At 44.9% G+C, this 23637-nt stretch overlaps 1 protein-coding gene across 2 annotated transcripts in view; it reads left to right on the forward strand.

The window, feature by feature from the left end:
- The window catches only part of SEC62 (SEC62 preprotein translocation factor), a 38959-nt gene extending 33539 nt beyond the window's left edge, over positions 1-5420 (forward strand). Inside the window, exons 8-9 of one of the 2 annotated variants that reach the window (XR_015871630.1) lie at positions 530-4045; positions 5063-5416. Coding sequence is in view for 1 of the 2 variants with exons in the window: in XM_088452378.1 (XP_088308504.1) it covers positions 530-996 (467 nt within the window). In the remaining variant the exon portion in view is untranslated. Of the gene's footprint in view, positions 1-529 lie in introns of both variants that reach the window. The other variant, XM_088452378.1, reaches the window with a different exon arrangement.
- Positions 5421-23637: the final 18217 nt, after the last annotated feature.

The following is a 23637-nucleotide window of genomic DNA, read 5'->3' on the forward strand; positions in this document are numbered from 1 at the left end:
GCTGTTTTTTCCGGCTTAGCGCGGCGCTAACAGCCTCGCGGCCAGCACTTTAGTTGGAAAAAGCCAGTTAGCGCGGCTAAACATCCAGTTTAAGGCGCTGTAATTTGTACTCTCCGACTTGCGTTGTTCTAGTCGGACTTAATTGGTCGGTGAATTGAATAGCTCCAGGAAGTCCTTTCCGAGGCTATTCAGCATTGCACTGAATTAGAGTCCACAAAATGTATATTAGGCTTCGCACAGTGTTGGTCTAACTAATTTCTTGTACTAGTTTTAAAGAAAATGTAGTATCCAGCACCGGAGAAACCCACACAAACCCAGCTCTTACTTATGCCAAGCTACCTCTCCCAATATACTATAAAATGTTCCTGGTATTTAAAAACCATATGATAGAAATAAGTGACACACATACAGATATGTTGGAATGGAACCCGTGACCCCAGTACTTTGAGCTGTATAATATTTGTATGCAGATAAAAATAATTTTGTATTGTTTTATGTTGTCTTTTAATTTCTTCTAATTTATTTTTAGCTCGATGCATTTTATTCCTTATAATATGGCTCTTGACTGGAGGAAGACACCACTTTTGGTTCCTGCCTAACTTGACAGCAGATGTTGGCTTCATCGACTCCTTCCGACCACTTTACACACACGAGTACAAGGGACCAAAGGCCGATCAGAAGAAAGATGAAAAAACGGAGTCCAAAAAGCCTGTAAAATCCGACAGCGAGGATAAATCTGACAGCGAGAAAAAGGAAGAGGAGGAGACCAAGGTGGCTGAAGCAGCAGAGGGATCAGGCACAGAAGGGTCTGGTGCAGATAGGCAGTCAGACACAGACAGTGATAGGAGAGAAGATGAAGGCTCACAGCACAGTAGCGGCAATGGCAATGATTTTGAAATGATCACAAAAGAGGAACTTGAGCAGCAGACAGATGATGGAGACTGCGAGGAAGAGGAGCAGGAAGATACAGAAGAGCCTCTGTGTGAAAAATCTTAATGCATCGGCTGGGCTGTTGGACTGATATATGTGCATACGAAAGGATTTCTTTGTGGAGTGATCACCAAAACATTTACACACATCTCTTCACTGTCTTCTTTCCGATATGCAGGATCTGTAGGGATCATCAAATTCACTAGACTCTAAAGTTGGTATTAAACAAAACAAACTGATGTTAAAGATCTTTTTTGAAGTTTCTTTTTCTAGTTAAAATGCCAAAATACAAAGGGTAGACGCTCATTTTTCTCCTGCTTGTTCGTAGTGTTTTCATGTATGAGCCGCTGGTGTCTGAGTTAGGTGATGCTGGTCTGACCTGCATGCTGCTTGCACTCATTGTTGCCTGTCGTGTGCACGTAATTCAGTAAGGTCTGTTCATTTCAGGAAATGTTTGGGATAACCCCAACAGCTCTCAATTGTCACAAGATATTTAATAACACCTCTTTTTAAGATTGGTTCCCTCCCTCTGTCTTTGTTTTCTCTTATATATGCTTGAGCTGGTCCGTATGTCTGGCAGTAAAGTGCTATTCCATTAGTTAAACTGGAGATCTCATTTGCTTTTAGCATGTATGTCTTCTGAATAAGTGTTCTTTTTATGATTTTGATGATCCCTATTTCCATATAATTCATGTCAGCTCTTTTATATATGTATTTTTTTTTTTTTTTTTTTTAGTACAACTCTATTAACTATCATCTGAAACCCTCCTGTCTAGAAGTTTAACTCACCATCTCTATTTGTTTGAAAGCTGAAAAAGTACTTTGCTCTTTATGGTGGTGTTGGTACTTTTTGCTATGTAATCATTGTTTGTAGGAGGTAGATCATAAACAAACCAATTCTATATATAAGAACTGTCCAACAAGGAGAGTAGATGAATACAGTGGTACAGTTAGCTCTTGTTTAAAGGTGTGTTCAGATACAAGAGCAGAAGTACAGAGTGTATGTGGTTGGTGTGGTCATACCGCACTACAACTTCAGCATGCATCCCTCCCTCCACACTGCCACACATGTGTAAGAGCATTACTTGTTATAGTGTAAACGAAGGTCGGATCTGGTATTGGAGTCATTGATCCTGGTGTTTCTACTTGCCTGTGTCGAAGGCTCCCCTGTTCTGCCACACCCTCATGATATGTCAGACACAGCATTTTCATATGCCAGTGCCCATCTTAATGTCATAAACCAGAATATCTCATCTTTGCCTGACCAAGCCCAGCTATTATACATAATGCGGGAATTCAGATAGGCGCTGGGTTTTCCGCGCCAGGAAAAGCTCTGGGTTTCACGCCCGGAACTATGCAATTAATCTGTATTTACCTTGTGCGGTAAACCATGGGTTAACACGTGCTAACCCATAGGTTCTAACCAAAGTGCTGTAATCTGTGGGTTTCCCCGCGGGTTGAAATGCATAATCTACATTTTAACACTGATTTATTTTTTTTCCTCGCAGCTTTAAAAGCTGCAAGGAAAATTCCACCCTCTGGGGCTTAGTGTGCTGGGTTCCCGCAGCTAATTGAATTCCCCCAAATATGTACATCTGTTTTAATATGCATACAGTGTCATTGACATTGTTGTTCAAGGATGATAATTGCCCTTTGGCAAATCAATTTCCCAGTGATGTGATATAGTGTAGGCCTTTAGCCACAGTAAGAGCAAGATGGACAGCCTTGACATATTAATGAGCAGGAATATCTCTGCATAAGTGTTCTTTGTTTATTCATGCCTCTTCTTGACCAAATGAAATACTTTTTCTGCCAGCTAGCTAGTGTGTTACATGTTACCTCTTGGAGTGAAAGGGGTGATTTTATATTTTACTCACTTTAACTTTTCAGAAGAATATGTAGCTGCCTATATCACTTTTCAGAAGAATATGTAGCTGCCTATATCCCTCCCTTTTCTTTGTTGAATTGACATGCGTAGTCTTATATCACTCGAGCAGATGGTAAGCATCTGCTGGAGATTGTCTTATGAAGTTTGATCCATGCTATATTCTCTCCTCTTACTATAAATACCTACAATGTAGTATGTGTAGCTGTTATATGTGTCACCAAGCAGGACCACATGACGCAGAAGTAACCGATGGCGGCTTCCTTTCTGAAACATTACCTATAGACTATACCAAGAAAAGAGAAGTGAGAATAGTTTATGATGTATTTGTAAGAGTCTGTGCACCTTTTAAGACACCATTCTGTAAAAGCTAAATGGTAAAAAAAAACTTTAATGCAAACATTCAAGTTGGTTGTAATTCAATAAACTGTAATATTGATGGTTGTTGCAAATGTTTGTTAACATAACTGAGCTAGTTAAACTGGCTTAAGATATTTCTAAATATATACATTTCCTGCTGTTAATGCAAAACACAGATCTGTGTCAATGAATTGTGTCCTTGTATCACCTCAATCTTCTGTTTGAACATAGGGGCAATTTACATTTCTCTACAGATTAATTGATTGACATAATGTAGAAACTGATATTACTTTGCTAAAGCTAGCACATGCGCAATTATGGCACTGTGATAATTTAAAGAAATCATTTAAGGAAGTATCACTAATTATGAAGTTGTATTTTATAGGTGTGTTAGTACATTTCTGGGAAGTGTCTCATATATAACTGTACAACACAACATGGCACTTGGGGAAGAGGCGCATTGGTCAGTTTCTGTCATGCTGTTTTGTGGCGGTGATATATGCCTTAAATTATACATTTCCTAATTAGTTATACCTAGAGTTAAAGATGTCTCTGCTGGAAAAAACTAAAAGTGCTTTGAATCTGAAGATTTCTTGGCAGGAGATAAAATAATCTGTGTAAAGTACACCAGTCCATACACACAGTGTAAGCTGCCATTGTGTTGGTGGAATGATTACACAGCCCAACAAAAAAAAATCGTTTAGTTGCCAAAGATAGTTGAACGAATTTAGGGTATTTTTGAGGTTGCTGAATTAAAAAACAAGTATTTTTTTTATTATTTTTTATTTGGCTCTAGTTCTTGAGATAATGGATACCCTCAAGTGATAGCGACTTAGCCATGGGAATCTATCAGACAGAACATTCTAGAAGGTGAGTGTGCGAATATTCTAGGTGTTCACTCTGTGATCGTTCTAGAATATACTCTCTCTGTATATAAGTGATCGACCACCCAACCAGCAGTCAGATGACAGTTGTCTATTGTGTTTTTTCCTGTTACTCGTCTGTGTATCTAAAAAATTAGAGCCAATCTATCAAAACCAATGTCCTATTCGGAATCAGCACCACATAGTTGCCCCAAAATTGCTCTAATATGATTGACAATAAAATGAGAGATGATCAGTGTTATTCATCAGAATACAACCTACAAATTAATTAGGAAGTTGCCACTAATTCATATTGTCAGGTTTAATATTGGTCTAGTCCAAAAATGGTTGCTTTCACTGTGTACGTAACAGATCCACTTTTAATGCTGTTCTATCATCTGTTAAATATTTTCTGTAGTGTATTCTGTACACACAAATGTAACCCCCCTCCTACACTGTCTTACTCTTATTTGTACAGGTTGAGTCTCCCATATCCAAATATTCCGAAATACGGAATATTCCGAAATACGGAATTTTTTTAGCATGACTGAGATAATGAAACCTTTGATTTTTGATGGTTCAATGTACACAAACTTTGTCTAAGGCACAAATTATTAAAAATATTGTATAAAATTACCTTCAGGCTGTGTATATAAGGTGTGTATGAAACATAATTGAATTTCATGTATGTACACAAACTTTGTTTGAGTCACAAAATTATTGAAAATATTATATAAAATGACCTGCAGGCTGTGTGTATAAGGTGTATATAACACATACATGCATTCTGTGTGCATATTTGGGTCCCATTCCCAAGATATTTCATTATGATATGCAAATATTCCAAAATACGGAATATTCCGTTATCCAAAATACCCCTGGTCCCAAGCATTTTGGATATCGGAGACTCAACCTGTATATCAATGTCCTATGGTTTGATGCCTGTGTGACATTGACACATAACATGCTTCCCATTCATTCAGGACTATAACTGGGTTTAAGGTATTTAATATGCTTTTTTCAGAAAAAGACATCACTGGGACCTAGAGGAAGTCTGTGCGGAAAATAGATGTTTTCACAGCTTAGGTTTGTGCCAACATTCCATGTATGTAAGTATAAGTCAAAAATGCTATTAAAAGTAATGGTGACTAACTCTGCAGATGCTGTAGTGTGAACTTTTTAAGAAATTCTATATAGATCTTATATATGGAGTATTGTTTATGTTGTCCTAGATGTTAAAATGGGATACTGCAAAATCTAGTGCTGTATACATCAACCTTTGTGATATGGTATCATCGCCTTGTAGATCATGTTTACAAGAAAAGGCTTTTCCCGTGGCTACATTTATTAAAACATTAACAAATTAACTTTCATTATGAATATCCTCTCCCACTTATTTCTAGTTTTGTTTTTCTTGTAATTACCTTCCTGCCATTAAACGATTGGAAATATGTTTACAACAATTTATTGTGGTTGTGCATTCTATTAAATGCACAGAAACTCTATAAACTGTACATAAAAAGGGTTCTGTATATATTGTCGACAGAATGTGCATATTCATCATGTCGACATGGTCATAATGTCGAAAAATACCATGTCACTGATGAAATGTCGACAGGCTAACACTGTCGACAAGCAGCGGTGCGGCTCTAAGTACCGTAAACTTAACTCAGCTGCTAATAATCCAGTGCTTGCGGCTTTAGTTGCAAGTTACTCTGGTTAATCCTAATGTAGGCATTTAAAAAAATATCGGCATGTCACTTATCAACATTTGCAATGTGGACATGTTAGATGTCGATATTTCAAAAATGTCAACATTATGACCTTTACATGCTGACTGCATCCCCATACAAATACTTTAGTGGAGTATCCAATTAGCTCCGAAAACTTTTCAGCCGTAAAAAGAGACTTTTTGCGTTTTTTTTTTTTTTATCGTGCTATCCAATTAAATTCCGTTTTACGCCCGTTTTCAGTTGTTTTCGCGAAAAGTCGCGGACCTATGTATTTTCTCTGCCGCGATCGAAAGAAAAACACTTTCTTACCGGGGATTTGGTTTTGCCTGCCTGAGGCAGGCAAATCAAAATCCCTGATAGGTGCAGGCTTCGGGGCTAATTAGATAGCCCCGGGGCGAGTTCATTTACCACGGCTAATTGGATACCCCCCTTTATTTTAAAATAACTTTCAACATCTCTTATAACCTCCTGTCAAAGGTCACAATCCATTTATTTATAAATTTGTATTTCAGTGGAAAAGAAATGTAGAGAATATTAACCATTTCGATGGGGCTACTAGACCACTAACTACACCCCACAGATCGATCGATCTCTCTCTCTCTCTCTCTCTGTCTCTCTCTCTCTCTCTCTCTCTCTCTCTCTCTCTCTCTCTCTCTCTCTCTCTCTCTCTCTCTCTCTCTCTCTCTCTCTCTCTCTCTCTCTCTCGCATCCCACAGCTTCTGGAGGGTGCATGGTGGAGTATCCATAAAGAGAACACAACGATCAAGGTGGTCCCACAGATGCTCAATTGAGATTAGGGGGCCAGGGAAGTACTTTGAAGTCTTGGTCTTGCTCGTCCAACCACAGTCGGACATTTCTAGCCGTGTTTTACATGTCGCATTGTCTTGCTGGAAGATCCCATCCGCCTCAGGGAAGGCAATCAGCATGTATGGGTGTACATGCTCTGCAAAGATGGATTCATAACCAAATAGGTGGAGGGTGCCTTCCAAATGGATGAGTGGGCCCAGATAATACCATGAAAACATTCCCCAGACCATAATGCTTCCACCACCAGCTTGTGCTCTTCCAGCAATGGTTGCAGGGTGTTTGTTCTCCAATGTTTCTTGCAATCTGTTTTCTCGTTTTTCCGTTGAGTGAAGTTCTGGGATTGGTTGTAGTGCCACTCGAGGAGATCTGCCCAAACATGCAGGCTGCAACACTTCCAGTGTGTGCATTTAGACTGTGCGATTCCTTCCAAGCTGATTACTCACCTGTCTCCTTTTCTCTGTGAACTTTGCAAATTTCTTAGTGTAACAGCTGGTCCAAACAGTAGTGCTGGCTTTGAACTGCAGAGATTGAAGATGCTATTGCCACAGCTTGCTGCACGCCAGAGCTCCCTCCTAAACTCTGTATGTGCGCAGCCATGTTGGATCCAGTAACCTAACTTTCCTCCACCACTCCGAGTGCTGCTACCAGACCACCTGACTGCATCAGTCAATACCTGGGGGACCCAGGGTATAAGTATCCTGCACTGACAGCATTCAGTGCCTGAATAATAGTTACTTCCTGCGGTGTGACAGGTTACTCTGTTGCATGCTCCCAGTATGTGTGCTAACCTGTAGTAGGCTCCTGCCGGTCCCAGTCCGGTTCTGCAAGTTACTCCTGCTGGTCCCAGTCCAGCTCTGCAAGTTACTCCTTCAGGGCCAGTCCGGCTCTTCCTTGCTGCATCTAATCTATCCATTGTCACTATCCAAAGGCAGTTTTCACTGCTACCCAAAGCTAAATGAGAAAGAGAGCTATATACTGCCTCTGTTCCTGCTATGCTCACCTGCTGCTGGTCCTACACCAATGCCTGAGACAGGTAATTCTGTAACACCAGCCATGACCGTTTGTTCATGCCCACAAATGGATTCAGATCAAATGCAAAACCCTGGAGCTAATCCTTTACAGAATCTGGCTGCCCGCCTGGATACACTGGAGGCAGCACATGGTCAATTGTTACAATACCTTCAAGAACTTTCTGTACGTTTGTACAGAATTCAGTCTGTGTTGCCGACTCCCAATACTTCACCTGGTTCCTCTCCTATGCTGTCCGCTCCCGCTGTCATACCCCCAGCAGCCACAAGTCTCATTTACAACTACCCACTCCAAATCGATATAACGGCAACCCCAGGAGCTGCCGAGGATTCCTCAGCCAATGTGAGGTACACTTCGAGATCCTTCCCCACAACTTATGGACGCCAAGGTCTAAAGTGGCCTACATAATCTCTCTGCTGGACGGTTCTGCTTTAGAGTGGGTATCTCCTCTGTGGTAACTTTCTGACCCCGTGGTGTCCAATTATACAGTGTTCATTGCCTCCTTTTAAGAGAATGTTTGACGAGCCTGGTCGATCGGTTGCTGCTTCCACTGACTGTTCATTTTCAGACCATGGCCTCTGAGCTACAATGGAACAATGATGCCCTTAAAGTAGCTTTTCTAAATGGCCTATTGGAGAGAATAAAGGACTAATTGGCTATTTAACAGAGTCATTGGAAGATGTGACCTATTTATGTGTAAAAATTGATCTTCGCATACGTGAGTGTGGTCTTAAGAGAAGCAGGGGGGATCGCTCCAAGTTTTGTGTGACTCCTGTGATTCGTCCCAAGTCCCCCACAACTGAAGAGCCCATGCAGATTGGCCACTCCCGGCCAGCACCTGAAGAACAACTTTGTCGTCGCCACGAAAAGCTGTCTCTATACTGTGAATCACCTTACCACTTCTTGAGGAATTGTAACGCTCGCCTGGGAAACCAGAGGTCTTGACTTGTTTCAAAGGAGTCAGTTGGGTGTAACCACTAAACCTCCTCCTAAGTCGGACTGACTTAATATCGGTCACTTTAGAACAGGGGTCTTCAAACTTGGCCCTCCAGCTGCTGTGGAACTACACATCCCAGCATGCACTGCCACCTTTTTGATATAACAGCATGCTAAAACTATGTGCAGTGCATGCTGGGATGTGTAGTTCCACAGCATCTGGAGGGCCAAGTTTGAAGACCCCTGCTTTAGAAGGTCCCCAAGATTCTCGGAAACGTTTTTGCTTTGCTAGACTCCTGAGTAGCTGGTAATTTTATTTCTTCTTCCTCAGTCCGAGAGTTAAATCTTCCTCTTAAGCTGCTTACACAACCTATCAAACTCTCAGCAGTTAATGGAACTCTAATCAAGGAAGGGACCATCTCACACGCCACAGAACCTATTACCCTGCAAGTGGGGTCTTCACATCGAGAGCAACTCTCATTCCTTGTACTTCCACAAAAAATGGTGTTGGGTTTACCTTGCCTTCAAATCCATAATCTGCACGTCAATTGGGTCTCCCAAATTTTACGTTGGGGGTCCTACCTGCCAACAAAATTGTATTTTCACTGAATGTCCTCTTTGTGAGCCCTCTCATTCCATTTTGCCTAAAATATATCACGACTACATTTAAAGTTTTTTTCTGAGCAAGCAGCAGACAGTTTGGGTAATCCCAAGCTCGATGGGAGTGGTAATCTATTTAATTCCTGGAAAAGTCCCTTCCAGAGGACGCACCTATCCCCTCTCAGTCCCCGAGACAGAAGCCATGTCGAAGTACATACAGGATAATTTGAAAAAGGGGTTCATCTGGTCGTCTACACATCCAGTGGGTGCATGTGTCTATTTTTGTAAAGAAAAAAGATGGATACCCCTGATAACTGAATTGTTCATGTTTGCGAGGAGCCAAGATATTCACTAAGTTATATATGAGAGGGGCTTACAATCTTTTTTGAATAAGAGAGGGAGATGAACGGAAGGACCGCCTTTAACACCAGAGGTGGCTATTATGAATACTTGGTAATGCCCTTCAGCTTGTGCGATGCAAAAGTGGGTTTTCAGCACTTCCTAAACAGTATGTGGTCGTATGCTTGGACGACATATTAATATTCTCACAAGATTTAGCTGATCACCGCCAGCAAGTTCAGGAAGTGCTGCAACGCTTACTGGTCATTAATCTGTATGGCAAGCTTTCCAAGTGCACGTTTGAATCTCCAGTAATCCATTTCTAGGTTATATTATCTTGGGCACTGAGCTACGGATGGGTCCTGAAAAGTTAGCGACCATTCAGAACTGGGCTCTACCATCCTCTTTGAAAGCAGTACAACGCTTCTTAGTTTTTGCGAATTATTACAGAGTATTCATTAAAAATTTCTCCATTATTGTGGCACCTATCACTGCGTTAACAAATAAAGGTGCAGAACCTACCCTCTGGTCTCCAGAAGCGCTTGCAGCCTTCCACCACCGAGTTTACCTCAGCAACGATACTTTCGCAACCTGATTTGGGAAAACCAATTATCCTCTAAGTCGATGCATCTGCTTTGGGAGTCAGGACTGTGTTATCTTAGTATGCTGATGACAAATGACATCCCTGCGGCTTCTTCTCCAGAAAGTTCTCACAGGCTGAACAAAATGATACCATTGGCAATCAAGAATTCTTGGCAGTTAAACTTGCATTAGACGAGTAGAGATATCTACTGGAGGGTGTGCAACACCCAATCACTGTACGGATCATAAAAATCTGCTTTACTTGTCCACTGCTCATTGTCTAAATCCACACCAGGCACTCTTCTTCACTTGGTGTATCAAGTATCGCCCAGGGTCCATGAACGCCAAGGTGGATGCCTTGTCTAGGTCATTTACTTGAAGACAATATTTCTTAAAAGCCCATCATCAATCCCCTCACCTTTTGCTACTACTACTTAAGTTCTACGTAATCTAAGGGTGAAGCTTCTGTCATGGGCACATACATCTCGGATTGCAGAGCACTCGGGAGTCCTCAAAATCTATAAATTCCTGCAGCAGTATTATTGGTGGCCAACCACGAAGAAGGATGTGCAAGACTTATCAAATTATGTCCCAATTGTGTGTAGCATAAGTCTACTCTAGGTCCTCCTGCAGGATTGTTTCAACGTGTTACCTGTACCAACTCAGCCCTGGACACGTTTAGCCATGCACGTCATCACAGATTTACCTGAAGAAAAAAGTTATAACACTCTTTTAGTAGTGGTAGATCACTTCACTAAGATGGCCCACTTTTTCGCTTTTACTGGGCTTCCTTCAGCTGCCAAACTTTACCAGATCATCTTCCGGGAATTTTTTAGGTTACACGGTCTTCCTCTAGAAATTGTATTGAATCATAGAGTCCAATTTGTAGTCAAGTTCTGGCGAGCTTTATGTGAAGTCATGCAGATCAAATTGAAATTCTCTTCTGCCTACCATCCTCAGACCAACAAACTGGTGGAAAGGGTTAATCAAGACTTAGAAACCTTTCTCCGCCTTTACAAAAATCCCTTCACAAGACCATTTGGTGGAGCTCTTACCCTGGGCTGTTTTCGCCCACAACTGCTGCTATCACACTGCAGCTGATACTACTCCGATTTATGCTACTTTATCCTTGCTTCCCTGAATATCAGTTGCTTCTGGCTACCGATGTGCCTGCAGCGGCTTCCAGATTAAAACTCCTCTTTCAGGTGGAGTTTCTATCATTAAAGAAAGCTTCCAAATGATATAGTGTCCGGTTCTTCCTAGCTTCATCTAATCTATCCATTGTCACTATCCAAAGCCAATTTTCACTGCTACCCAAGCCTACATGAGAAAGAGGGCTATACACTGCCTCCTGGGTTCCTGCTACACTCACCTGCTGCTGATCCTATACCAATGATGAAGCAGAAAACATGACTCATCAGAGAAGGCATACCTTCGCCAATATTTTTCAGCATACGTTACTGGCATACTTCACATAATTGAAGGAAGGATGAATGGAAAAATGTACCGAGACATTCTTTTTTTTTTTTTCCAACATATTTTTATTAAGGTATATTAAAATGAAAATACACAAAAAGGAAGTAAGGCATTGCAGACCTCATAACAAATACAGCTTGTCAATATAGAGTGAGTTCAAAAAGAAGGAACATATAATCTAGAGGTCTTTCAAAATCAGTGTATATAAATATACCAATATTTTTTTAAACTTTTATTTCTACTTCAGGGTCCATAGGGTATCCACAGGATACCTTGGGGTATAGGTGTGACGTCAGTCGCAGGGCACCAAAGAGTTAAGCTTTCAGCCTCCCAGGATGCACTAGGTCCCCCTCCTATACCCCGCCCCCGGGCCAAGGCACCTCAGTTTAGTTTGGTGCCCGGCCGGCGTCGGGTGCACCTGTCGGAGTGGGGGCTAGAAGAGCCCCTGAAGCTTTCTTCAGTGCAGCTGTGGCTGCACATCTGGATGTACAGCATGGACAGTCAGTCCTGACGTCCATGCTGTCTTCCCTACACCCCCGCCGGTACCAGAACGCCGTTACCGATCCGGGGATGCTGGTGAGCATCTGGGGTCACAGCTAGCGGTGACCCCAGATGTTCCGGACCATGGCTGGATCCAAGGGGGACAAAGGTAAGCAGCGGGGTCCCGCGGTGGGTCCCCGCTGGTCACATGGTCCTAAGTCCCCAGGCAGGGGGCTCCCTGGGGACTGGCTGCAGCGTGGACCGCAGCAGAGCGGTAGCGCTGCGGCGTCCCAGGGGTTAAATGCATGCCAGGGGAGCGCGCCTCCCTGTCTCACAGCCGGCGCCTCCCCCGCTGCACACAGCCCTCTCTGCACTGTGCTGACTGGTCCTGTGTCAGCGCTCCTCCCCCAGGCCAGCTTCTCTCTGCTCCTCGGCGGCCATCTTCTCTGCAACGCATGGTGAACGCTGCTGGAAGTCTGGAAGGAAGCATCGTGGTCTGGGTTCCCCCGCATACCTCTCCTCCGCTGTGGCTCAGGTCTGTGTATGCAGCGCTGTGTCCTACCAGGCCCTGTGTCTGTGTAGTTGAGTGATCAGCACTGTTAGTGCAGGAATTGTTATTTCTCTGCATTGTATGTGACTGTGCTAGCGCTGCCTGTAACTTTTCTTCTCTAAACGGTCAGCTTTATTACTGTCCCTGTTCTTTCTGCTAAAGCCCTTGCGGTGCGGTGCTGCAGGGTGGTCTCTCGCCTATTTAATACTTAATTGGTGAGAGAGGTCACATACGTGGTGCCATCATGTCTGAAAGTGATTTTCCCCTCCGGCTACAGTGTACCACGTGCAAAGTACCGTTAGCGGAGGGGGAGGGTAGCGCGGAGGGCCTTTGCCGGCAGTGTTTGTCCATGGCGCGGCCTATTACGGTTACAGCACCGGTACAGGAGCCGCCCTGGGCTTGTTTCGCTCAGGCGTTAACAGCTTTAGTGGGCCAGTTAGCTCCGCAGCCCGCGTTTACTCCGATGGGTTTGTCCCAGCAGTCTGTGGTGTCGTCACCCATGCAGGGGTTCCCACGACAATTGGTGGTACCCCACAGTCTCCCTATTTCCCCGCTCCCGGGTTCTCAGGAGCCAGCATGGGTTAACTCCCTGACGAGTTCTGTACAGCACTTGTCGGATGTGTTGCAAGGGGAGTCTGTGATGCGGCCTCATAAAAGGCCGGTGGCGTCTCTGTCCGCTCCTTATGAGGATGACGAAGGGACGTCTGATGATGGGGAGATTCTGGATCCTTACGATCAGGAACCTCTCCATACTAAGGACGCTGATGCTAAGTCCAAAGTATATATTCCTGGACTTATTCGGGCGGTCCGCACAGCCTTGGTGATTGAGGACGAAGTTCCCCCAGCGGCTAAATCTAAGTATGCCTTTTTCAAAGATGTGAAGGGCGATGCCACAGTCTTTCCTCTTTCGGGTCAGTTGGTGGACCATTTAGAGGAGGCGTGGAAACAACCTGGCAAAAGATACCAGCCGCAGAGACGCGGATAATTATTTTGCTAAGTGGGAATCCCCTCCACAGGTGGATTCTCACGTGACCCGTCTTGTCCGTAGTGCCACATTGCCGATGCCATCCATGTCCTCCCTTAAGGATGCTACGGACCGCAAGGTAGAAATCTGCCTGAAGTCCGCTTATTCCCTTGCAGGGGGGGCAGCACGGCCGGCTATGGCCATTTGCTGGGTTGCCAGAGCGATGGAGCGCTGGGCGGATTCATTAGAGGCTTCTTTTGCATCCGACTGTCCGGCCGAACAGGCGGAGTTGATTGGCAATCTCCGTGATTCGGCCACCTACATCAACGAGGCGGCTCTAGACATTAGTACTCTGGTGTCTAGAATTTCTTCAGCAGCGGCAGCTGCTCGTCGCACCTTGTGGCTGCGATCCTGGAAGGCGGACGCAGATTCCAAGAAAGGTCTGGAAGCGTTGCCGTTTACCGGAGAAGTTCTCTTCGGTCCGGATCTGGATAAGATTGTGGCCACGCTGGCGGCAGCCAAATCTGCTTGTCTCCCGTCGGCCGCTGCTCCTTCTGGTTCTGGACCATCGTCCTTTCGGTCATCTAGGGCCCAGGGCAGGCCCAAACCACAGTCGTTTCCTCGACAGGCTGGCCCTAAGAAATCGGTCAAGCCCCGGAAACAGGCATGGAGTACCAGACGTCCGGCCCCCAAGCCAGATGACAAGCCTGCGGCCTGACGGTCCGGGCCTCCCTTTGGGGGATCACAGGGTGGGAGGCCGCCTGCTGCAGTTCGCCCAGTGTTGGTCGACCACTACGACAGACACTTGGGTTCTGGAGGTGGTCTCCCACGGGTAAGACCTCTCCTTCCGGCACAGACCCCCAGCTCGATTCTTCACCACGGGTCTACCATCAGACCGGAACAAGGCTACGGAGCTGCGGAAGGTATTGCACACTAAGCTCCAGGCTGGAGTTATAGTGCATGTTCCATTCTCCCAGAGGGGCCAGGGTTTCTATTCAAATCTATTTTTGGTACAGAAACCCAATGGGTCATATCGTCCGATTCTCAACCTCAAAGCACTCAACAAGTCTTTGCGGGTCCCGAAGTTTCGGATGGAGACCCTACGGTCCATCATTCTGGCGCTGGAACCTGGGGACTACATGGTGTCATTGGACATACAGGACGCTTACCTGCATGTCCCTATTCTTTTGCGCCATCAAGAGTTCCTTCGGTTTGCAATCCGCAGCGACCACTTCCAGTTTCGGGCGTTACCTTTTGGCCTGGCGACAGCACCACGTGTTTTCACCAAGGTGATGGCGGTCATGGCGGCTTCTCTGCGGCTGCAAGGAGTCCGAATGTTGCCGTACTTGGACGACCTGTTATTGGTGGCAGGATCTCCAGAGCTCCTGTTACACCACTTGGACCTGACCATTGCACTGCTGCAACGGCACGGCTGGCTAATCAACTGGCAGAAGTCCACTCTAATCCCGTCTCGGAGGATTCTGCATCTTGGAGCCTTATTGGACTCGGGACAGCAAAGGATCTTCGTGACGGAGGACAAGATCTCTGCTTTACAGTCAAGGGTGCGCAGTTGTCTGCACAGCCGCCGGGTGTCCTTACACTCGGCGATGAGGTTACTGGGCTCCATGGTGTCGGTGTTCGACATGGTGGAATACGCCCAGTTTCACTCCAGACCTCTGCAGCACCTGATCCTGTCCAAGTGGAACGGGCTGCCTCAGTCTCTGAAGTCCCAGACGATTGTGCTCACCCCGGAGGTTCGCCTGTCCCTTGCGTGGTGGTTAAAGACGACCCACCTCAACAAGGGACGTCCGTTCTGGGTTCCAAATTGGGTCCTGTTGACAACGGACGCCAGTCTTCGGGGCTGGGGAGCAGTTTCGGGTCCACACTTGTTCCAGGGCAGGTGGACGCCGACAGAAGCGGAGCTTCCAATAAATATCTTGGAACTCCGTGCGGTCTTCAATGCTCTCCTGCAGGCACAGCGGTTTCTCCAGGGTCACCCGGTGCAGGTCCAGTCGGACAATGCTACCACCGTGGCCTACATAAACAGGCAAGGAGGAACTCGCAGTCGGGCGGCTCTCGTAGAGGTCTCTCGGATCCTGGTTTGGGCGGAGCGCAATCTTCCGGCCATATCAGCGGTCTTCATCCCGGGAGTGCTAAATTGGAAGGCGGACTTTCTAAGTCGCCAGGACGTTCATCCAGGGGAATGGTCCCTGCACCCGGACGTTTTTCAACTACTGGTGGACAGGTGGGGGTCTTCCAGAAATCGACCTCATGGCGTCCCGGCACAACAACAAGTTGCCGGTGTACGGGTCTCGCACAAGAGACGAAGGGGCGTCTCTGGTGGATGCTCTGTCCGTCCGGTGGACGTTCAGGTTCGCATACCTGTTCCCTCCGGTCTCCCTTCTTCCACTGGTAATCCGGAAATTCAAACAGGAAGGAGGGACGCTCCTGTTGATGGCTCCCGCGTGGCCCAGACGGCACTGGTTCTCAGACCTTCACGGTCTGTCCGTGGACAGTCCTCTGCGGTTGCCGCTACGACCGAACCTTCTGTCTCAGGGTCCTTGTCTTCACCCGGACCTGACTCGGCTGTCTTTGGCGGCGTGGCTGTTGAGACGGCCATGCTGAGGTCCCGGGGGTTTTCCAGCTCTGTGGTGCGTACCACGTTACGAGCTCGGAAACCGTCTTCCGCGAGGATATGCCATCGCGTGTGGCATACGTTCTTCCAGTGGTGTCGACCGAGAGGTTATGCACCGCGGGAGTTTCGTCTGTCTCGGATTCTCGCCTTCCTGCAAGCGGGACTAGATCATGGGCTTCGCCTTGCTTCTTTGAAGGTACAGGTTTCGGCCCTATCTGTCTGGTTTCACCGTAGGATTGCTACAATCCCGGATGTGCGCACCTTTATGCAAGGTGTTCTCCGTATTCAGCCGCCCTTTGTTCCACCTGTGGCGCCTTGGGATTTGGCTGTGGTCCTGAGGGCTCTCCAAGGACCGCCGTTTGAACCACTGGGCTCAGTGGATATTAAATGGCTAACAGCTAAGACTGTTTTTTCCTTCTGGCCGTTGCTTCGGCCAGACGTGTTTCTGAGTTAGGGGCTCTTTCTTGTAGACCCCCTTTCTTGGTTTTTCATGGGAACAGGGCAGTGCTCCGCACTCGGCCCGAGTTTCTTCCCAAAGTTGTTTCCCAGTTTCATGTTAACGAGGAAATAGTTGTTCCGGCCTTTAACTCACCGGGTCTTTCCGTGGGTGAGGCCTCTTTGGATGTTGTGCGGGCCTTAAGGACTTATGTTGACCGCACTTCTTCGTTTAGGAAGTCGGACGATTTGTTGTCCTCTATGGCTTCTGTAAAAAGGGTTGGCCTGCTTCAAAGCAAACTTTGGCAGCCTGGACCCGTATGGCTATTTCTGAAGCTTATCTTCATGAAGGCCTACCGGTCCCTCCTTCTCTGAAGGCTCATTCCACTAGGTCTGTGGGTCCTTCGTGGGCAGCTCGACGTGGTGCCTCGGCAGTTCAGATCTGCAAGGCTGCTACGTGGTCTTCTGTCCATACCTTCGTGAGGTATTACAGGTTTGACACCTTCGCCTCTCAGGATGCTTCCTTCGGGCGGCGGATTCTCCTTTCTGCACAGGAGCGTCCCCACCCTTAAAGGATACTGCTTTGGGACATCCCCAAGGTATCCTGTGGATACCCTATGGACCCTGAAGTAGAAAATATGAGATATGGTAAGAACTTACCCTTGTTATCTCTATTTCTACGAAGTCCATAGGGTTCCACAGGACTCCCGCCCTGTCGCACCTGTGCTGCAGATGGGCTTTGCTCTGGTCACCGGTTTTCCGTCTCCCTCTGGTGAGAATGTGATTCTTGTATGTGTCCAGATCTTTGTTCTCTTTCTTCCTTCTCCTCCTCCGGCCTAGGGCTTGGTAACTAACTGAGGTGCCTTGGCCCGGGGGCGGGGTATAGGAGGGGGACCTAGTGCATCCTGGGAGGCTGAAAGCTTAACTCTTTGGTGCCCTGCGACTGACGTCACACCTATACCCCAAGGTATCCTGTGGAACCCTATGGACTTCGTAGAAATAGAGATAACAAGGGTAAGTTCTTACCATATCTCATATTATATTTAACTAATCGTTACTATAATATAGAGATTTAGAAATTTATAATCTCTATTGGATAATATTGAAATAAAATAAATAAATAAAACGAATAAATAAAAATGTAAATGTAACAATTTCAACCTTAACCTGTGCTCATCTACACCCAAGGTCGTCGATCCATCCATGGGATAAAAAGAGAAAGAGAGATAAAAAGAGAAAAGTAATATGACAGATATAGAGTGAGAGAGGGGGGAGAATACAGATGCCCGGCTGTGTTATAGAGGAACAAACAATTTAAGTTGTGATAGGAGTTTGGTTATCTAATAACTGGTAAGAGTACCACGAAGTGAATTGAAAGCACCGTTGTATTGCCAGTTTAGTTGAAGAGGGTAATGTTTGAATATATTTGCCCCAACATTGAAAAAGCGCAGGGGTTAGAGTTTCCTTATCTAAAGATGCCTCCAGCCAATCCATATTAAATAAAAAGAGTAGTCTAGAAGTGGCCATACAAACAGGCTCAAATCCAGAGCGCAGGACACCCCCAAACTAGCCCAGCCAATCCACCTCAAAGCACCGCGTGAAGTGTTAAGAGCAGTATAACACATTTTCCTTTAACACATTTTAATACTTCACTGTCTGTTTCCTTTATATATATATATATATGTATTTCACTTTTTTATTTTTATGCTTTATATGCGGCCAGCGGCTGCTCTTAACACATCACTTTTCTTATTAGAGCGGTGCTTTGGGGTGGATTGGCTGGGCTAGTTTGGGGGTGTCCTGCGCTCTGGATTTGAGCCTTAGTATGTTAGGGACCCTGCCCGACAAGAGGTTACCTGGATATGGTGGGCAGGCCCGTAAGCTTGGCCAAGATTATGCCAAAAACCTCTATTGTATTTACTGCAAAATGTATTTATATATAATCAGTTAATTTGGAGTTGTGCACCTGTATTTTTTCTTTGTGTATACATCTAAAAGGTATGCCTAGCACCTCAGACCCATAATGTTGTAACTCACTCCAAAACTTCCTTATGTGTCGGCATTCCCAGAGGCAATGCATGATATCTGCATCTGTAGTTGAGCATTTGGTGCATCTCGACTCGTCCGATATACCCATCAAATGGCGTTTTTTGGGTGACAAATATGCCCTATGTAGTAGTTTATATGCCATCTCTTGGTAGGAGCTGGCAGGAATGAGCTTTAAGTTAGTTTGAAAAGTCTCCAAAATTAGATTTGGGGACATAGAGGGAATCTGGGAGGACCATTTACCCAATTCCAAAAGTTCGGTTTCTGGATCTATTTCTGTGCGTATACGTGTATATATTGTTGAGATGGAATATGTAGTGGTGTACGTGAGAGAGACTAGGGGGTTTACATAATCCTGTTCATCCAATTGGGGAAGGATAGAACGTAGATAATGGATAGCTTGGTAATAATAGAATTTGTGTTGGGGTCTAAGTCCATATTTTTCCATGGCTTCATTGAAGGTGAGGGGGAGGTGTGAGTCGTTTAAGAGTGTTCGTAAATTTAAGATTCCAGAAGAGCGCCAGGCGGAAAAGGGCAATGATATCTCACCTTTCTGAAAGTCTAGATCACCAATAAACGGTAGTGCTAGGGAGTGGAATTGTTGGAGTTTGAGTAGTTTTCTAGAGGATTGCCATGCCTGGATGGTAGATATTAGGAGAGGGTTATTAAAATTAAGTGACTGCAATCTCGACATCCGCATATGTAGCAAATAACTAAGAGATAGAGGAGCGCATAACTGAGACTCCAACCCACCATCTGTGTATATATTGTTTTCAGTGATCCAATCTATAGCGAAGCGTAGAAGACAGGCTAAATTATACTGTCTAATATTCGGTAAGTTTACTCCCCCCCCCCCCCCCCTTGGTACGGTTTGAGACCGTTTATTTTGGCTAATTCTAGGCCTTTTATTATGCCAGATAAATTTTGAGGCAGTGGCGTTGAGTAAAGATAGATCTGAGTTTGTAAGTAGAAGAGGAGTCATCTGCAGGATATATAGCAGTTTTGGGAAACAAGCCATTTTAAATAAATTACAGCGTCCTAACAAGTTAATAGGTAGATTTTGCCACAGGCTGAGTTCGGTTTTTATTTTGCGAATAATTGGATCAATATTTAGGGTATATAAATGGGCTAGATGAGATGGAAGTGCCACCCCTAAATAAGTAAGGTGGTTGTTTGCCCACTGAAAAGGAAATGTATTACTCCATCCCCTCTCCACCTGTCTAAATATGGCCAAAGCTTCTGATTTTTCAAAATTGATGGAAAAGCCTGCAAATGAGGAGAACCGATTTATGGCCCCAATTAAAGGGGGGATGGATTGTCTGGGGTTGGACGTAAATATGAGGAGGTCGTCTGCAAATGCTGTAACACGTATCTCTCATTTGCCAATTTTAATGCCAGTAAATCCAGGCAACTGTATAATATACCAAATAAGGGGTTCCAAGCCCAGGTTAAAGAGAAGGGGCGAGAGAGGGCACCCCTGTCTAGTGCCCCTCTCAAGTTGAAATGAAGGAGAGGTCACGTTATTTACCACTAATTTGGGCAGTGGGTGTATCGTAGAGGGTTTTTATTAAATTACAGAAGGCTACACCAAAGCATTGATGGTGCAATACTCTATCAAGATGGGACCATGCTATTTTATCGACTGCTTTTTCTGCATCTAAATTAACGAGTATGTTATCCATAGCTTTGTGCATATGAGTATATGTTATTGCGGTAATAGCGGCTCGTATGCCTTGTACCGATTGCCTATTCTTAACAAAACCAAGCTGCGCAGGGGAAATTAGTTGGGGTAGATATGTCTGTAGGTGATTTGCCATCAATTTAGTAAGGATTTTAAAATCCTGATTCAACAGGGAAATGGGGCGATAGGAGCCCACCAGAGTTGGGTCTTTGCCAGGTTTCGCTAACACAACAATTGTAGCTTCATTGAAACTAAGAGGAGTCTCTTTAGTAGTGAGTATGTGATTATAGAGTTTTGTCAACGTTGGGGTTAGTTCCTCTCGAAGCATCTTATAAAACTCTGCTCCAAAGCCATCAGGGCCAGGGCTTTTGTTATTTGGGAGAGATTTAATAGTGTCAATCACCTCTTTTTCTGTGATGGGATCGTCCAGGGATTCTCTTTCTTTCTGAGATAATTTAGGAAGATGGGCCTCCCTCAAGAAGGAGTGTCCCTCGCTAATGTCATCTGGACCCCTGGTGTATAGTGATTTGTAAAAATTTGCAAACTCAACGCAGATATCAGTCGGAGTGGTAAGGATGGTATTAGAGTTTTTTATAGCGTTCACCCAAGTCTTAGTGTGTGGGCCTTTAATAAGATTGGCCAATAACTTCCCTGATTTATTTCCCCATCTATGGAATTTATTTCTCTGATAGTCATGTTTAGTTTGGGCATGTTCAGTGAGAAAGGTGTCGTATATCTGTCTAGCAGAGAGATATGCTTCCCCGTGTATAGGATTATCAGACCGTTTATAGGTCCGATAAGCTGCTGTGAGTGAAGAGCTTAGCTCTTGCAGACGGTTGGTGAAGTGTTTGCGTTTGGAATGGATATATGAGATGATATGTCCCCTAAGGACGGCTTTGGAAGCCCCCCAGAATAGCGGCGTGTCCGCCATGTGTGGTGAATTGTCGTTAACATAGGTCAGCCATGTGTGTTTAAGAAATAGAAAAAAGTCTTGGGATTTATTAAGGTATGCAGGAAAACGCCAGCATTTGGAGAAGTGTCGGGGCAGGGTTAATTGAATAGCCATAACTATGGGGGCATGATCTGATATGATAATGTTCTTAATGGATGTATTAGTGACTTTATGAAACAGGTGTTTGGATATAAATAGATAGTCAATACGAGAGTGGGTGGAATGTGGGTGAGAATAAAAGGAGTAGTCTCTCTGGAGTGGGTGAAGTACACGCCACGGGTCCAGTAAATCTAGTTTTGTACAAAAGGAGGCAAGAAGAGAATGGGAGTGGTCAAGGACCTGTGCACTCACCCCAGATCTGTCCAAGGATGGATCGACAACTGTATTCAGGTCACCCCCCAATATAAGATTCTGGCTGCCCCAGGAAAGAACCTTCTGCAAAAGTGCTGCAAAAAAAATGTGATTAGAAGTATTCGGAGCATATATATTAAGTAGGGTGTAGACCACATCATCAATCTTAATATCTAATAATATATATCTCCCATCGGGCTCTAAGTATTTCCTGCAGATGGAGTACTGTAGATTTTTATGGAGTAAAATGGCCACCCCTCTGGTTTTGTTGCAGTACGGAGCGGAGATACAATCTCCGATCCATACGGCCCTCAGAGAATTTCTGGGATCATCGGTCCAGTGGGTTTCCTGGAGAAAAGTTATATGTGGAGACATACGGCCAAGGTGTGTAGTCACCTTTTTTCGTTTGATGGGACTATTAAGCCCTTCAACGTTCCATGATATTATATTAAATGGAAGAAGTGGAGCATCACTCTCTACAGATGGTTGAGGTGGGGTAAGGTTTGCTATGTTAACCTACCCCCACAGCTGGAATCGGCAAAAAAAAAGATTCAAGGACACAAAGGGGTGCCCTCCTGTCCCAGCACAAGAGGAAGATCCAAACCCCAGGCACAGACAAGCACAAAACATATCAACATTCAACAAAACAATAAACATAAAAAAATTGTGTAAAGAAGATAAAAAATGGTATTTCGTGTGCATATATGGTTAATCAATATATCCACAGTGTGGCCTATATTCATAAGTAAGACCAGCAAAGTGGAATGTAAGAAAACTCAAATGCAGATCAGTCAAGTATCAGGGCGCAAAAAATGAGCTTTTGCTGCATCTGGATCTTCGAAGAAGAGTGGTTTTCCTCCCTCAAATACCCGCAATCTGGCCAGGTATAGCAGAGAAAATTTGACTTTAGTGTCAAATAGATGCTTGCATATCGGGGCAAAGTCTCTGCGTTTGTTAGTGACGTGAACAGAAAAGTCCTGGAACATGAGAAGACGTTTCCCTTTGTATGATAAACTGGCTGTTTTGCGGTAGTGATCCAAGAGCTTGGTTTTATCTGCGTAATTTAAGATTTTCATCATAACAGGACGCGGAGGTGTTTTTGCGATCTGGACCAATTCTGTGTGCCCTCTCAATGGCCAGCGGCACCCCCTTTAAGTCCATGGCTAGTTGTTCCGGAATCCAGTTAGAAAAGAGATCTAGTAATTTGTGACCCTTTATTGATTCTGGGATGCCTATGACCCGCAGGTTGTTGCGCCTGCTACGGTTCTCTAGGTCATCCAGTTTGTCGGTGAGGGTAGCGATGTCCTTATGTTGAGATTCGATGGTTTGTTGGGCAGTGCTCAGGTCGTCTTCTAATGTTGATACCCTCTGCTCCATTTCGTCTAAACGAGTAGAATGTTGGGTTAATTGAGATAAAGTAGACTCAATAGCTTCTTTGATTCCTGCAAGTTTTTCATCGAGCAGAGGGCCCAAGATAGCAGCAATATCAGCAGGTTTCATCTTAGATGTTTTAGAGTTGGTTGATGATTTGCGTTTGCGGTAGGTGGCGGAGCGAGTGGTAGAGCAGTCTGAGTCAGAGGAGTTTCCACCAGGGGTATCGTCTCGGGGGGCTTGAGTAGAGCCAGTAGGGGTCATCGAAGAGGAAATTAGAAATTTTTTCATAAAGGATGCAAGCTCGGGATCAGATGTGTATTTATGTTACGCAGAGGTTATTAAGGCCACACACATGTGGACACATCCAAAAAAGGTCTACAGGAGGAGATTTGAGTTGAAAGATGTAAACTTGGGTATTGTCGAAGGTGTCATTTCAACATGGATCAGAAACAGGAGTTTGGTGTCACTTTCACATGAGTGTAATTACAACAGATTACCACAGGGGGAGGCAGATCCGTACACATGTAGCAGTATACTGAGGCAAGTGAGAAATGAGCTATGGCAGCACCCCACCCCCTCCAAACAGGCAAACAGGACGACAAAGGAGAGGGAGAGTGGGAACCTCACCA

The sequence above is a fragment of the Taudactylus pleione genome, unplaced genomic scaffold, assembly GCF_031769625.1.
Source record: "Taudactylus pleione unplaced genomic scaffold, aTauple2 ptg000037l, whole genome shotgun sequence".
Classification (NCBI taxonomy): domain Eukaryota; kingdom Metazoa; phylum Chordata; class Amphibia; order Anura; family Myobatrachidae; genus Taudactylus; species Taudactylus pleione.